General features: G+C 43.8%; 1 protein-coding gene across 2 annotated transcripts in view; it reads right to left on the bottom strand.

Moving 5' to 3' along the window:
• Positions 1 to 15768, bottom strand: part of NEK5 (NIMA related kinase 5) — a 56817-nt gene extending 41049 nt beyond the window's left edge. For both annotated transcript variants that reach the window (XM_034665102.1, XM_034665101.1), the window contains exons 1-3: positions 15704 to 15768; positions 14076 to 14200; positions 6430 to 6526 (exon numbers count right to left, since the gene is read on the bottom strand). In XM_034665102.1, the coding sequence (XP_034520993.1) occupies positions 6430 to 6526; positions 14076 to 14192 (214 nt within the window). In that variant the 5' untranslated portion in view covers positions 14193 to 14200; positions 15704 to 15768. The remainder of the gene's footprint in view (positions 1 to 6429; positions 6527 to 14075; positions 14201 to 15703) is intronic.
• Between the last annotated feature and the right edge of the window lie 1982 nt (positions 15769 to 17750).

Below are 17750 nucleotides of genomic sequence, written 5' to 3'. Positions count from 1 at the left end.
TAAATGTTAACAATTATTATTAACACAATTCTGCCAGAGATGAGAAATCTGCTGTGAAATAGCAGCCATGACTCTTAACTGAAAACCCCAGGAGGAATTAATAGACCTTTGAACCTGGGTGTAACCTTTATTTATATGGCACTTACTCAGCTATGTTGTTCAGCACAATAGACACTCTTCTGAACTAACCTCTGACCTACTTTCTAGAGTCATTACCATTACTGCTGCCCACTCAGGGTTACACCACTGGTGGCTACCAGACTCTCTAGCATGCTCTGTTCCCACGAATTCTCACCGAGATCATTATGTTCATCCCCAAATCGGTTTAGGCCAATTAGACTTGTTACTGTCATTATTGCATGAACTGATGAAAAATGTATGGAAAAAAAAGATATGTGATTATTTCTACAAAACCTATGTCGACTACAGTGGAGAACTCAGTAAAAGGGAGTAGCTTTTAAAAAAAGGCGGGGGGGGGTGGTCTTCAACCTAAATGTTGGATAAGAGAAGTGGAAAATATCGGAGAAAGCGTTAAAATGACTGTGCACTCAGATCATCTGTAAGTTCTGACCCCACTCTAAAGAAAAGAAATTGGAAACCAGAGCTGAGGGGTGTAGCCTGCATAAGCAGGAATATTCAGACCTCTATTCAATGTGTTCATCATCAAAGATGAGGCCTTAGTCTTATATCAAAAGTTTGACAAATGATTGTGCATTTATAGATGAAAATAAATAGGTGTGTATGACTTCCTGCTTCCCCAGCTTTTTCCCGGAACCGGCCAACTGCCAGCTGGGCTCCTGCTAGAAAGGGCTCCTACTCAGGTGTTCGTTTCTCCCACTCCTTTGTGGGTTCCCTGCAGATAGAGTCCACACTTTGTTCTTTTGTCTTCCCTGCGCCTGGCACGGTAGCTGGCATGTGGAAGGGGCTTCATAAAGGGTGGTTAAGTGGTTTCATAAAAACATCTAAGGAACACACAAAAAATGGCATAAAGTCAGGTTTAAAAGCAAGTATTAATCTTCCTTGTGCCTCGTGTTGCTGAGTATCCACTAAATTTCAGAATCTCTTGCCAAGTAGCTATCACCGGCTCCCTCTCTCTTTCGAGGAGCTTAAACCAACTCTAGACTGGCTGTGAGCATCCTGACAGCATCTGTCCTCGGTTGCCTCTAACTCAAAACTCAGTGCTCCTCTCCCAGAACACTTCGATTCCCACCTCCTTAAAGGGGACAGATCCATTCATTCATCGGAAGACCATTACTGAGGACGTGCCAAGGTTGAGGTGCTGGGAATATAAAGCACATAAGCCATCCTTCCCGCATGGGGAGGCGACCGTAGAGTTGGGGGGTCAGTCAGCATACATGAGAAGAGTGACCGTGGAAGTCTGTGCCCTGGAGGGCAACGAGGACAAGAGACAGTGAAGGACAGACTTGGAGCATCCAGGAAGGTTTTAAGAAGGTGTTTCTGGACACGCCCTAATTATCCAGGGGGTCAATTATCTTCAGGAATGTCTGACTTTTAGGAGAACTGCTATTTCTCATAGCTCAGTCCTTGCTAGGGCCACTTCAGCAATGAAGGAACGGCCATCGCAAAACCACAGGACAGTTGAAATCAGGAAAACTAAGGAAAAAAGGTTCCATTTTATCTCCTTTCCACCCACCTCCAACTCACTCGGCCTTACACCGGCTTTCCATGAAAGAAGTTAATTGGCTGGTTCAGGATTAATCATGGCTGAGCCATCTTGAAGAAACTATCTGGGTCAATGAGCATCATTTGGCTCTAAACATGCACCCCCCCCACTAGCCACTGTTAATTTCATATTTAATGAGGTTAGAACTGTCTGGAAAGATCATTTATGTTCTCAAATCTTCCATCTGTTTAAAAAAAAGTAAGCACTGGGGCGCCTGGGTGGTTCAGATGGTTAAGTGTCTGCCTTCAGCTCAGGTCATGATCTCCAGGTCCTGAGATCAAGCCCCCAGCTCAGTGGGGAGTCTGCTTCACCCTCTCCCTCTGCCTCACCCTTGCTCATGCTCTCTCTCTCTGTATCTCTCTGTCTCAAATGAATAAATAAAATCTTTAAAAAAAAAAAAGTAAGCACTATAGGGGAGGGGGGAGAGGTATAAGAAACAAACTGTCATCATGGCCTCCAATCTCAGTGATGGAAATAAAGAATTTACACTAGCATTACAATACAGCGTATTACGTGCCACAGGAGTAAGTTTGGAGGTTCTCAGAGCAGAGGCGAGAAAAGTCCCTTTCCATTAAAAGACAGATCTGTGTTTAGTCTTAAAGCATGTATAAAATATTTGAAAATGCAGAAAGGAGGAAAAGGACGCTCTAAAAAGGAAATGTAAGACGCATGGTAGGGCAGCAACTTCCGGAACTATAAAGCTTACGGGTCATTGACCTTTCCAAACTATTGAGGGGCAGTAACATTAAGCAAGCTTTCTAGTGTCGAATTCCAGCATGTAAAAAACAGTTACTGTAATTAACTCACTCTTAACTGCACTTCTTACAAGTCAGGATGGCATCCTCCAATCCTGCTGTGGGCCCAGCAGTCTTGATGTTATCTGCCTGCATAATTTTTAGAACCCCTCCACCAATTTAATCTGCTTCTAGTTTCCTTTTTAGTATGCACAAGAGTAATAGAAAGTAAATAAGTCTTACAAAGCCTTTGTAATATGTAGAGAAGAGCACTGTGTTACAGTCAAATTGGCGGTATTGTTCCTTGGAATTAGCACCTAATGGTGCATCTCATAACCAACGGTCCCTAGATTTGATGAACCATCACCCACTACCACCATCATTCCATAAAATAAAAGCATTAGTACCCCAAATCACGGAGGGACACAGAATCAGCATCAAGAATGAAAGCATCTCCTTTCTTCTCCCTTGCCCACTGCACTGTTCTCACACGGACGTCCCACAGGGCTCTGTGCCAGGTGTGAGATTCCACCCTTCTTACGAGCCTCTGACTATTTCACGGATGCTGGGACATGCAACTCCGAGGCCAGCGGCAAAGGACTTTATTACTCTTGGCAAAAGCAGGTATCCGAGCTTCACGTTAGCACTCGTTCCACGGAGGTAAAACACATGAGCCTAGATGGAGACGTGCACCTGCCGTGGGCGACGTGACAGGAGAGGAACAGCGCGCTTGAGGAAGCTGCTGCTTTCTAGGGAGCAGTAAACAGGCCGGCTCTGCCTTGGGGGAGACGCCTCATCCTTCAGTGTCGCTCACCACAAGCGCAATCTGGGTAGACAGTGGTCAGGGCTTTGCACTCCTGGCACATTGGGCAGAAATGTGCAGAGACGCTCAGGGCGCATAGCCGACTGTCTTTCCCAAAAGCCTCCTGGCCAGTCCTTTAACCCACCAGGCCCACTCTTGTCCTCATGCCTTTGCAGTGGCTGCTCCCCCGGCCTAGAAAGTTCTTCCGCAGAGTTGAGCATGGCTCTTCAAGTCTTTGCTCAAATGACCGCCCTTTTATGTTGCCACGGCATTTACCACCTCCTAACATACTACACGATGTGCTTATTAGTTATGTCTACATTTATTGTCTGTTTCTCCCCACCCTTTCCCCTTAGCCTGCAGACTCCCCAGTCTATAGCAGGCAGCCTTCCAAGATGGCCCCAGTGCACACATGGCATGGGCTCCCTCCCCCGGAGTGCAGGTGGAACCTGTAAGCATGACGGGCTGTCACTCCCTCGATGATGTCAAGACACACGGCAGAGGGGATTTTGCTGAAATCACTGAAGTCAGTTGACTTTGAGTTAATAGAAAAGGAGATTTTACCTGGGGGCTTCACCTTATCACAGGAGCCATACAGATCTAGGTCTAGAGGTCAGAGACAGAGGAAGTGAGATTCCAAGTGGGAGAAGGCTTACTGAAGGGGCCACACAGCAGGGAAGGGGAGCTGGCCTCCAGAAGCCCATAACCACCCCCAGTGAACAGCCAGCAAGAAACCAGACACCTCAGTCCTATGATCCTAGTAGATGAATTCTGCCCACAACATGAATAAACATGGCAGAGAACTCTGAGCCTCCGAGGAGAGAGCCGAGCCAGCTGTGGGACCTGAGCAGAGAATCCAGCTAAGCCACACCCAGACTGGGATCTAGAGGGGCTGGGAAAAGATAACTGGGTGTTGGTTCAAGACACTGAATCTGTGGTCGTTTGTTACCTAGCAAGAGAAAACAACAGTGCAGGGAGAGATTCTGGCCTACTGTGCGCACTGATGAAATCCAGAACACACCCAGCATGTAAGGTACTTGATAAGTATTTATTGAAGGAATTTAAGTGGAATTAATTTAGCTGTGGGAAAATCTCATTACACTCCCTTGTTTTTCATACAATTGCTTCGAACTTATAAAAAGTTCATGCTTTCTATAGACAAACATTTACTGAACTAGAGCCACGGCTCTTCTGTTCAGAGACAAGCTGTCGAGGGTAAACAAAGGCTTTATCTTAATAAGCTCCAGGTTTCAAGTCCCAGGCAAACTGGGAGGCATCCCCATAGCTCTAGCTTTCCTAAACACAGGGGCACTCTATTTCAAAAACAAAAAATAAAGCTGTTCTAAGAAAGTGTAAGCTTACAATATAAACAGACGCCGTGGAGGTCATTTATATTGTCCAAATGACCTCTAATTTTATAACAGCACCAATGTCAAAGGTCCTCAAATGTCTACTTTGCATAAAGACATATTCTACTCTTTGAAAGCAGTCCAGTCCATGTACTCCTCAGCCAAGGTGTATTAAGCACCTACTATGTGCTGGGTGCTGAGGAGCAAGTGGAGACAAAAGAATTCATTAGGTTTGCTATCTTAAAGGGACTACGGTAAACCAGTTCAGACTTGCTTATGTAAACAGGCACATGCACACAAGGGCAGGGGTGCTCTGCAAGGTCCGGAACGGGCGCCATGTTGGAACCGTGATCTCGGAGAAGGCCTGAGCACGAGTAGGTGCTAGCCAGACACAGGGAGTCACAGTAATAGCCCAAAGAATGAGGAAAAGAAAGATCGTCTTCTGGCTTTGTTGGGAATCAAAGAATAGGAACGGAGGGCACTTTCTTCAGTGGCTGCCCTTTAGAAGTTGTTCAGAACAACTCAACTCCCTGCTCACACGTACTGCTCCAGTCCCAGGAAGATCACACAGCAGCCCTGAGAACTCTCTTAAATACCCAGCCGTTGAGGAGGGCCATACAGAGAACTGCTTTGAAAGCAGTCATTTTAGTTTGTAAGAAATCCAGTGCCCTGAACAGCATAGAAGCTCAAAAAATAGTGGCTCTGTATATGTATTTACTGATTTGTACACCGCCGAGGGTGCTTAAAGACATCCAGGTAACATTCCTGCTCCATGAACTACTTACCACTGTGAATTCAAGCCCTCAGCCCAGTGCTGGGAGCTGGGATGGGGATGCTGCACGGTGAGCTGTGGGCAGATAGAGCCTGTCACAGCCTGATACGCACCTGACATACAGTGGATGTGTTTATTGTCTGTCTCTTCCCCCTAGAACGTAAGCTCCATGAGGACAGGGACTTTTGCCTGTTTTGTTCACCGTTCTATTCCTGGAGGCCTAGAATAACGCCTGGCATACAGTGAGCACCTAATAACAATTTGTTAAGTGAATGAATGGTCTCTGACCAATGCTCCTTCTATGTCTTGTTTTGCATTTTTACCTTCGGAGCCAAGTGGTAGATGAAGGCAGAAGAGATGTTATACTCAGGCATCCACGGGAAGGGAATATCTTCCTTAAAGTTTTTCCCCTCTAGTGTGGCCGTTTGCTTGACCATGGTGCATGGCTGTTGGCTGCTTCTCTGTAAGAGGACCGCACGGCCCACCTGTTGTCCCAGCACGTGCATGAACTCTCAGAGGCAGCGTATACCCTCCCCGTCACCACCTTATTGGGGTTGGCTGTGTGGCTGCTTTGCCAACAGGAACAGGGGCTCAGAAGGAAAGTGAGGAACAGGCCACATCCTAGCAGGGCTCTGAGAGCGATCGTGTGGCAGGCTCTGTGTCTCGCCCCTTCTCTCGCTCAGGAGTACAGCATGCTCCCTATCTGGGCTGCTCCATCACCCGGACCCCAGACTTAAGACCCCACCCACTCACAGCCAACGTGTAATGTGAGAAACAGATGTAAAATACTGGAGGCCACAATTTAGGAGTTCTTATTGTAGCAAGACTAATATACCAGCCATTAAGTAGTGATGCAGCAAGAATTAAGAAGAGGAGGGAAAACTTAAGCAAACTTAAGAAAGTTGTCTACAAAAACTCACTAGAGAGGAAGTAAAGTCAGTGTCTCAAATTATGATTTAAGTAAATGGGAAAAGGAGTCCATTTACAAAAACGAATTTATGCACAGGTCTCAGGAATGTATCTTTTACAGAAGTCTACGTGCCTATACTTTATTATTAAAGCACTTGAAGGATATTAGAATGTCAAACCTTGAAACGAACTGAAGAAGGTTACAATGTTGGGATGCTTCATCTTTGCCAGAAGAATTACTTCTTTCTTTGAAGCTTCCTTTTCTTGGATGGGCATCTAAATTACATTAAGAGATAGAGTAGTCTGTTAAGATAACTTATTTTACTCAGATATCAGAAAGAACGAATTCTCAACATTTGCTGCAACATGGACGGCACTGGAGGAGATAATGTTAAGTGAAATAAGTCAAGCAGAGAAAGACAATTATCACATGATTTCTCTCATCTATGGAACATAAGAACTAGGATGATCGGTAGGGGAAGAAAGGGATAAAGAAAGGGGGGGTAATCAGAAGGGGAAATGAAACATGAGAGACTATGGACTCTGAGAAACAAACTGAGGGCTTCAGAGGGGAGGGGGGTGGGGGAATGGGATAGACCGGTGATGGGTAGTAAGGAGGGCACGTATTGCATGGTGTACTGGGTGTCATACGCAACTAATGATCATTGAACTTTACATCAGAAACCAGGGATGTACTGTATGGTGACTAACATAATATAAAAAAAATTTTTAAAAAGATAACTTATTTTCAAGAACATGCTTTTTGCTCACTATCATCTAAAGTTCTCCACGATTTCACTGGCTTCTAATGACACTTCCGAAACTGGTCTTTCAATGGCAGGAAATGACAGTCTTAGAATTAGCAGCGTGGTCTATATCAAATCAATGGTTTTTCAGTGACAATCGTAAACAAGAAAATAAATATTTCTGGTGAAGGTCTGCTGTATTAAAGGTTCAGTTGCATTGGTGGCACTGTATTAATTACTTAGGCATCTGGAGGAAACTTATTTTAATATTTATCTCGCAGAGCAAAGAAATTCTTTATAACAATGCAACGGTCCAGCAGCAATCACTGCTGAGAAGAAACAGATGAAATTAAAAAAAAAAAAGTCATATATCATATCAATCAGACCAGTAAAATTCTGTAGTAAGATTCCTACATTTTTCACTTTCAAATAAAAATGGTCTCTTGTGACTTCATTTTAGATTTGATGCATTTTTCTTATTATTCGGTATATCATCTATTGACAGTATTTTTCAATCGTTTTGGTGCCGGTGGCCACACTTTGCTTCCACCTCTTCTTCCTCGTTCTTGACACTTTGCCTTGCTTGACTGGTCATCTCCACCCTGACCTCTGGCCTGGCTGCCCCACCTTCTGGCCTCTGTACGAAGGTCACCACTCCTCTCCACTGCTCCCTCTACAATGTTCTTCAACACTGGCCCACATCCCAAATTTCTCATCCTCACTGAGAATTGAGCATTTTTTTAAACATTAACGTTCTCGATCCCAGCTTTACTGCCTCCTACCTATGTAAAATCCCGTAAATCATTTAAACCTCAGCTTCTGTCTCTTCCACCCCAATTTAAATTTACAGCTGCTACATGTGAGTTTCAGAACACAAGTAACCGAATTACTCCTACGAGACTGACAGACTTGGCTACTCAACTACTTTAATTTTAACTACTGTTTTTCAAAAGAATGTTATACACAAAATCAAAAAGCAAACGTAGGTGGGCAACTGTATTTTTATAGTTAGGTAAAATTACCGGCAATCGATGTGACAGATATTTCTGTATTTATAATACATAAGGAGTTCTGGCAAATTAACAAGAAAAAAAAAGGCAAACCTGCCAACAGAAGTATGCAAAATACACGAATGGGCAGCTCACAAGAAAGAAAAGAAACAAAAATGACTGTGTAAACAGAAAAAAAATCCAACCTCACTCAATAATCTAAAGAACAGACGAAAACAAAATTTGCTGTGATGTTTCATCTATGACACAGGCAGAGCCGAGAAGAATGTTAGTACCTAGGGTTATCCAAAAGCAGCAGACTGGCACTCATATACTTCTGGTGTAGGTAGATAAATTTTGGGGGGAAGGCAATTTTACAACATGTACTGAGAAACTTTAAAAATACTCCTGTTTTTGGCTTATTATTTCTTCTAGAAATTTATCCAAAGAAAATAATCAGAAATGTGCCCAAGCATTCTCATACAAAAACCTTCCTTACTGTGTGTTATTACTAGTTTTTTAATTACTGTCATAATACACACTTGTGATCTTAAAAAAAATATTTGAAGCCAGACAGAAGTGAACAAGATGCCCTCCTCACCCATTCCATGAATTCCTATTCCTTAGGAGTAATTGCTGTTAACTGCTAAATGTTTTTATTTAAAGCACACATAGGTAAACATATGTACATAGTTTGTTTAATAAAAATGACTTAGGGACGCCTGGATGTCTCAGTCAGTTAAGCGTCAGACTCTTGGTTTCGGTGCAGGTCGTGATCTCCTGGTTGTGGAATCAAGCCCTGGATCAGGCTCTGCACTTGGTGGGGAGTCTGCTTCAGATTCTCTCTCCCTCTCACTTCTGCTCACACCCTCTCTCTCTCTCTCAAATAAATAAATAAAATCTTTTAAAAAATGACTTACATTCTAAATATTACATGGTATTTAATCATACCTAAAAAACTAAACATAAATGTCTGAAAATAGAAAAAGAGTTAAATCATGGTGTTTTTAACTTGATGTCATATTATGCAGTCATCCAAAATCAAGGGAGGCAATGTGTCATAGCAGAAGGAGCAGACGAAGAGTGAGGAAAGATCTGTTGGCTACAGGGCATCGTTGAGCAAATCACTTAACATCTTGGAGCCTCAGCTCTTTCACCCATACAATGAAGCTGTGACATCTATCTCCAGGGCTGTTGCAAGGATTCAATAAGTTGATATATTAAAGCACACAGGGTGACAGCAGGTATAAAAGGCACCTGGTCAATGGTAAGCATCACCCTTATTACTGGGAACGTTTAATAGTATTATATGAGAACACTTTTTTTAAGTTTACTTATTTTTTTTGTAATCTCTACACCCAACGTGGGGCTTGAACTCATGACCCCAAGATCAAGAGTCACATGAGCTTCTGACTGAGCCAGCCAGGTGCCCTGAAGAACATTTTATTATATGAAAACATTGAATGACTTAAGAAAATATCCACAAAATATTGCTAAGTACAAAAAGCTGTTATAGAAGAGTATATCTACCATGGCACTGATCATTCCAGTAACTCATAAAGTATTTACGCATTAAAAATAGCCTGGAGAAAAATTTATCATAATGTTTAAAGAGAGAGGTTATCAGTGATTTTTATTTCCCTCGAAATGGTCTTATTTTCCCCTTCAGTTCTTTTCAAAAATTTTTATAATGAACACTTTTATTTTATAATCAAGAAAATATACAACACATTTTTGGAAGCAAGAATCAAAAGAATAGGGGCGGCTGGCTGGCATCGCTAGAGCACTCAACTCTTGATCTTGGGGTCATGAGTTCAAGCCCCACGCTGGGTATAGAGCTTACTTAAAAAAAAAAAAAGAAGAAGAAGAATGAAAAGAATATCCTTGATAATAGTAGGATGATGAGAAAGAAAATATCAGCCTTTTGGTACCTGTGAGAAAATAAGCCATTCAAGTTCTGGCATTTATAGAGTTTACAGCATGGAGAGGTATTGGAGATGTGAGGAAATGTAGATTTCTCTAGATAAGAAGTAATGAAAAACTACTTTAGGGTAGAAAGGAAGAAAGAAGCAATACATATTAATACTGGGACACAGGCGTTGCTAGGCAAATTTAATAGCATAAAGAGATATGGGAAAGCGAGAAGAACAAGGCCTAACATGACATTCTCCTTAGTGATGGCCCGGAGGCCAGGGCGGTTCACGAGAAAAAGGATGAAAAAAATCAGTGCTGTATTAGAAAAATATGGTCAACTTTTTATTATCTACACTAAGAATGGGAGAGATGCTATGAAATGAATCAGTATCTATTGTTACAGAGGATTCACTCCCAAATAGTTTCTTCTTTCCTTAGAATTAAAATGGTGTTATAATTCCTCAGTATGTACCAGCTGAACAAAAGAACTAGAAGGCCTGAAAGTATCTAGCCTTTGAATTATTTATCCAGTAAAAATGTACTGAATACCTACCGGTGCAAAGCAGTATTAGGTGCTGTGTGGAACACCAAGACGAATAAGGCATGCGTTCTGTCCACGTAGAACGCACAGTTTAATAAGGGGGAGAAGGCACATGCACAAAAAAAAACAGTCAAAGCACATCAGAGTAGAAGGCAGTCAGTGTCATAGCAGCAGGACGGATAAAAAGCTATCAAGTTTACAGAGAGAGCGATTACTTCAAGTGGGAAGGTCCTGGGCAGGCAAAGACCTTCTTGAAAGAAAGAGCCCCGTGGGCAAGCACAGAGGCTGCGGGCTGCAAAGGACGTGTAGATGGAGGGGAAGGTGGAAATGGAATTTGGGAAAACAAACCAGAGAGCAGGTGAAAACTAACCCGAAGAGTGAAACAGTATAAAAGCACAGGGCAAAAATTACTCACAATCCCACATTCTACCTACATAATAACAATCTAGTACATCTGCCTTGTACGTCTGTGAATCTATGCACGGGTGTGTATATATACACCTGCAGGGACAGAATACATATTTTCACAAAGAGCGCCTCGTTCTACACATACTGTTTCTCAATTAGCAGAAGCCGTGACATTTCTCACGTCAATACTTCATCTGCAACATGATTTCTAAGATCCGCTTTGTTTTCATAAATTAAGTAACCAATCCCCTACTGTTGGACATTTAAGTTGCTTTCTGACCGTACATCTCTGGGTATTTCCTTGGAATAAACTCCCAAAAGTAGATCCAGGGATGTGTGCTTTTTTCCTTATCTTTTTCAAAATGAAGATAACTTTCTCTGCCTATACAAAAAACACAATTCAGGGGCGCCTGGGTGGCTCAGTCGGCTAAGTGTCTGCCTTCCGCTCAGGTCACGATCTCAGGGTCTTGGGATGGAGCCCCACATCGGGCTCCCTGCTCAGCAGGGAGTCTGCGTCTCTCTCTCCTTCTGTGATCTCTCTCACTCTCAGTCTCTCTCAAATAAATAAATAAATAAATAAAAATGTAAAAAGACAAATAATATAATTCATAATTTTAAAAACAGAATATATGCTCCATATTAAAAATTCTGAAAATGCAGAGGAATGGTGGAGGTGAAATCCTATCACTCAACAATAATCACTGTCAGTGTGTGAGTGTGTGTACTGTTAATGTTACACACACACACACATATACACACATACACACATAACTTTTGGTGGCCTGATTTTTTTTTCATCTTTACAACATGCTGTGGACCTATAATACAGACTGGGCATGGGTCCTTCCAAGTTTCTGATACATACTAATGAATTCCCTTTAGAGTGATACCAATTGACCTTCCCATCAGCAGAGCTTGAAGAGCGTGCCCACTTCCTCCACTTGTATATTCTTTCTAATCCTTGCCAGGTGTATAAGCAAACATGGATTTTTATTGATTCGTATTTCTTAGTTTACTAATGAGTTTGAAGTTTCTGTATGATGAGTTCTTCAGTTACAGGTTTTTTTCTTTTTATACATTTATAAAAGGCCAGCACCTTTCGTGAACACTTGCAAATATTTTTGGCATTCTGTCAACTTCCTTTTGATTTATTCATGGTGTTTTTTGTCATTCAGAAGTTTTAGGTTTTTCTGTAGTCAAAGATGACAATGCATCTAGTCATCTTTTCCTTGACGACTTCTGTCCCGGTGAAGGTCTGGGGACACGAATGGAGCATTATCACAATTTTGCTACACGAAAGTCAGAGCCTTGGCAAAACTACTGAAGCAGCCCAGGGCATTGACAAAATGAAGAAAACAAACTCAAAGGAGAGAATGAGTCAACAGTATGTAGCAAGTCATTGGATGTGAAGGAAGAGAAAAAACTCAGAGATGACCTCATGGACACCAATGTCATGGACACAGTGTGGCACAGAGCAGATAAAATGCAGAACGGGGGGCCGGAAGAGAAGTGGGCTGGAGAGAGAATTGGAAGAGTGGTCTGCTCACCGGCAAAGACAGGAGTAAGGCGACTGCCCAGAGAAGGAGAAGCGAGTCGGCAAGGAACAGATGGTGGGGGACACAGACAGGGTGAGAAGGCAGACAGGCCTGAGAAAGAGCAGCCAGATAAACAAAGGAGAGCGAGCAGAATAATGCAGAAGGAAGCTCTGACAGGCCGCTAGAATAAAGGACACTTGTAGAAGTCATGGAGCCATGAAGAGCAACCAATACTGCTAAATAAATCATTCTCCCTGAAGCTGACCATCTACACCTGAGTTGTAATGTAAGTTTGGGATGTCCTTTTGTTTTCCTTTGCAACTTTAAAAAATTGTGGTAAAATATGTAGAACATAAAAGATATGCCATTTTAACCATTTTCAAATGTACAATTTGGGGGCATTAAGTACACTCACACCGTGCAACTTGTCAAGTCCATTTTGCACATAATTTGGGGTGTTTTTGTTTTTTTTAACTAAAGTGATTTTTTTTTTAAGATTTTGTTTTTAAGTAATCTCTACACCCAATGTGGGACTCAAACTTCTAACCCTGAGATCAAGAGTCACATGCTCTACCAACTGAGCAACTGAGCCGGCCAGGTGCCCTATTTTGCACACATTTTGTATGGAACATTTTCTGCTACTCTCATTTATAAATCCTCCAGGAGACACCCAACAAGACTTAAAATTAATTCCAGCATGCAATGGGCATTGTTGCCCCAATATAATTTGAAATGAACACATCACTAGAGGGGGTGACACAAACACTTGCCCAAGAGGAATTCAGCAGAAATGATTCCTTTTCAATGAACTATATTTAATCGCTCTCCAAAATCATGGGACTAGCAGAAGGCCATTGTTCTCCTCCATTCGTTTGATGCATCCAGTAAGTGTCCGGAGCATATATCATGTGCCAGGCACTGCCCTGCGTGCTAGAGAAGACAGACAATAAGCACATGAAGAAAATGCGAGCAGCGTAATTCCAGACCATTATAAATGCTATTCAGAAAAGAAACCAAGGCGGTGTAATGAGTGATCGAGGGTGGCACGGGGATGATTTGAGGAAGGCCTCTCTGTGGAGGGGAACCAATGAGGGCGATACAGTCAGAGGAAGAGCACCAGCCCGTGGCAAGATAGAAAAGTCAAGCAATGGGGGAGGGGAACTCTCACAGGCCTTGCAGGCCCCCCTCAGCCTGCCACAGGAACCGGTGATATAATCTTATTTTTCTATTCTTCTTTCTTTTTTTCCTGTCCCTTCCTTTTCTTTTTTCTAATAAAATATTGGTTGCTCTTTGGACAACAGACTTAGGAATATGAGCAACCCAGAGTCAACTGGGGCTTTTTTTTTTTTAAGATTTTATTTATTTGAGAGAGAGAGAGAGAGTGAATGAGAAAGAGAGAGAGAGAGAGCACAGACAGGGGGAGGGGCAGAGGGAGAGGGAGAAGCAGACTCCCTCCCAGCTGAGCAAGGAGCCCGACTCGGGGCTCAGTCCACCCTGGGATCATGACCTGAGCCGAAGGCAGATGCTTAACTGACTGAGCCACCCAGGCGTCCCTAGTCAACTGAGGCTTAAAGTTCATGCTATAAAAACAAACAAGCAAAAAAAAAAAAAAAGTTTCTTTTTCATCCTAAATTAAAAGCCAGCTGAATATATTACTGAAAATGAACAAGAATGTGAACTTCTTCACTTTACCTTTGCAAAATCGATCTCTTTTATAACACAGTGCTTGCTATCAGATTTCCATTTAGCCAAGAATGCTTTCCCGAAGGCACCTTCCCCAATGGCCTTAATCACATCATATTTATCCATGCTGGTTCCTGAAATCAGAGCAGCAATTTTATCACACACTCCTCGTAAGCATTAACGAAGTCACAAAACTGATCACTACAATGTAAAGAATTCCTTCTGCTAAAACTTTCCTACCGACCTCAGCAAGACAGAGTCAAATAACTTTCCCTGTGGCCACAGGTAACCACCAAAGTGAAATGTTGCTTCTTGGTGGAATCTGGGCTCAGACTCAACTTTGATACACTGTACTTTTGTGATCCTGGGGAAGTCACTCAATCCCTCAAGACCTCACTTTCCTAATTTCTAAAATGGAAATAACAACACCTGGTTTTGCAAGACTGTTCCGAGAATTTAAGGTATAACACCCCGGGTCTCGGCTCCTCTGTAAAGCAGGAATGTCCTTAACGCTGGTGCAGGCTTACAGTTCAATCCTTCTCAACGGGGACGTGCTGCCCCCTAGGGGACATTTTGGGAATTTGTGGAGGTTTTTCTGGTCCCTGCAGAGGTGGAGAAGCACTATGGCGTTTAGAAGTGCTTGCGGCCTGGGATACTAATGTCGGGCGATGCGAGGGACGGTCCTGAAAATAAAGGACTATCCCGCGGCCCTAGAACCTTAGCAAGTCCCCACACACATTCATGTGCATGGAAAAATCCATTTATAACTATCTTCAGCTAGAACCAAAGTCCATTTTACATGTAAATACAGAATATTTTTTTGCACGGTTTTACTGAATTTTCGAGGAATGCAACTGCATGTAAATCAAGGCTTGATTGTACTTTGTTGTGTTGGGAACATTACCAAGAAATGTGCACCGGTTTGGAAAATCACGGCCTCACGGCCCCACGGCTGAGCTGCTCAGGTAGCCGAGACCTAACAGGGGGCGGCCGTCAGGGTCAGGTGCCTCCCCGCCCAGGCACCAACGCTTGGCTACTTCGCTACTTCTTCGACTATGGTCGTACCAGTTTGCAGACTGAAACGCAAACTTCGTTATAAACCGTTTCCTTGCATTTCCTCTTTATACCACAATTAGGGCATCATGCCCACTTTTAAAACTTGCGTGAGCAGGCAGGTCGTGTTTTCGATAACTAGTGTCAGGGCAGGAAAGGGGACAACTGAATGGCATGGGGCTGGGAACCAGATCCGCTGCCGGAGGAGGCCGGGGACACCCGAGGACCGGGTTTTGAAGGAGGCGGCTACGGGAATGGAACTCGAGGACTCCAGCCCGGGAACTGAGCGACGGCGACCCTCCCGCCCCGGCGGCACCAGGGGTGGGAGCCCCCAGCTCTCGGGACAAGCCTTGTCCCTCAGGGGCACTCCGGGAGGCGGCCGCGGGCTGGGCTGCGGAGCTGGCGCGCGGGCCTGAACTCAGCGCGTCGCGCGTTGCCACGGAGACCGACGCGGCCCGGGACCTCGGGCAGCTCCCCTGCAGCCCCTGTCTACCCGCCGGGGGCTCCGTCCCTTTCCCCGCGGCTCCCGGAGCCCTGGGGGCAGCTCGGGGTCAGGATCCCAGGCGGCCCGGCCGCAGCGTTACCTGTGGAGCCGGCTCTGCGGGGCGGGAAGCGTCCGGAGCAATCTGGGTTCCCCGGGCAGCCGCGCTTCCGGGCGGCCGGGGCGGAGCCGGGAGGGGGACCGCGGGCGGGGCGCTAGCAGCCAGAGGACGGGTCTCCATAGTCCACCCCGAAGAGCGGTCCGAGGCTAGGGAATTTGAAGAGCCGGCCGCGCCACCTGCTGCTGTCTTAGGTCGGGACTGCTGTGCCCACCGCTCCTCGTTCCCGCACGCGGCGTACCAGACGCTTTGCATACACCATCTCTGTTCTTTGCAACAACCCAGCAAGGTAGTGGTCACCCAGTTTTGCAAATGAGCTAAATTGAGACAGGGAGAGTTTTTCGCGCAAGGTCTCAAATACCATCAAGAGATGGACAGACACCGTTTGGTCTACACTTGGCGGCCTTACAAAACTGGCCGCCGCCCACGGCCTGCAAACAGGCTCCCCTCCCCTCCTTCCCATTCCCCATTCGGGACTGCACATCAAGCTGCTGTCTAAAACCTTTCATTATATGTCTAAGTCGTTGGAAAGGGTGTAATTTCCAGCAATTATAAATATTGACACAAGTAAAACATAGCCAAAGGCATCTAAAAACCACAGCAATTTGAAACCAACCATCGTTCTCTTTTTAAGTAAGCTCTTCTTTTAAGAATCACAAAGTTTAGGGGCACCTGGGTGGCACAGCGGTTAAGCGTGTGCCTTTGGCTCAGGGCATGATCCCGGCGTTATGGGATCAAGCCCCACATCAGGCTCCTCTGCTATGAGCCTGCTTCTTCCTCTCCCACTCCCCCTGCTTGTGTTCCCTCTCTCACTGGCTGTCTCTATCTCTGTCGAATAAATAAATAAAATCTTTAAAAAAAAAAAAAGAATCACAAAGTTTACATCATTCCTTTCTCTCCTTGAACTCCTATCCCTATAGGTAATGTTTTTCTGCTTCAAAGTTTTATTGATCACCCTATCATATAAATGGAAATTTCTATTTCTTGATCATAGGCTTTTATTCTTAATTGAATACTAGTACATTACTGGTAAAAATAAAATGAATCACACTGATAATCATTAAACAAAAAAAGTGAAATTGTATTGGAAATTCATCACTTAAAGATGTCAATGGGCTTTTCTCCCCCCTCCCAATTAGCATCCACTAGATGAATGCTCACTTTTTCCTGGAATACACAAGGTTCAACAATGATTCTCTTGCCTTTCTTTTTCTTTTCTTTTTCTCTCTCTCTTTCTCTAATTCTTTCTCTCACTTTCCCTCTCTCTCTTTTTTTTTTCCAAACTGTAAGTACTGGGAAACCTCATTCAGTTAAATAAATAGGAATTGGAAGTTTTGTTAAAAGTGTCCCTCAATTCTTGCCTAGTTGTAAGTCAAGAATCATAATAATCTATCACTAAAACTGGCTCCTGGTCATCCATTAAATATCCTGAAATATTATTAAAAGCAAAACTCTGCAAGCCAACTGACTTGTGAAAGGATCTGTCATCCAATCAAGACTCATTCAGTCTCTCAATGACTATACATAATTCTGCGTTCCCTTTGTTTGGTGGTTTGGAAATATTTACCCCCTGATGCAATGCTAAAATTTGAGATGACTAAGAGGTACAGAATACAGTATTTATGGAAGCTGGGTATCTGGAACTATCCTTAAAGCTATCCCTGCTTACCTTAACTCCGGAAAAGTCCTCAAGAGACTTGTAAAAAAAAAAGAGAGAGAAAAAAAAGTGGGGGGACCTAAGTCACTCTGGGAAATGGTGATTTGATTGGAATTGTAAGGCCAGAGGCCCTAGGAACAGAACATGAACTCTGTGCTCCAGCTGGGAAATCTGTTCCTCATGGGAGTATGGGTTGGTAATCTGTATCCTGGTGTTGAGCAATTAAGTGGATAGTAGATGGCTGAAGCCAGGTTTCTCACTGTCAGAAAGAGAAGCTACAGAAAAGCCGGGGCGCAGGGGCGGCTAGAATGAACCCTGTGGTGCTAGATCAGAGTCCAGGACATCAGTATGAACTCATTCTCGGCCTAATACACA

Source organism: Ailuropoda melanoleuca, chromosome 7 (genome assembly GCF_002007445.2).
Source record: "Ailuropoda melanoleuca isolate Jingjing chromosome 7, ASM200744v2, whole genome shotgun sequence".
Lineage (NCBI taxonomy): Eukaryota > Metazoa > Chordata > Mammalia > Carnivora > Ursidae > Ailuropoda > Ailuropoda melanoleuca.
The sequence above is the reverse complement of the archived record's forward strand: the minus strand, read 5'-3'. Positions and strand labels throughout refer to the sequence as shown.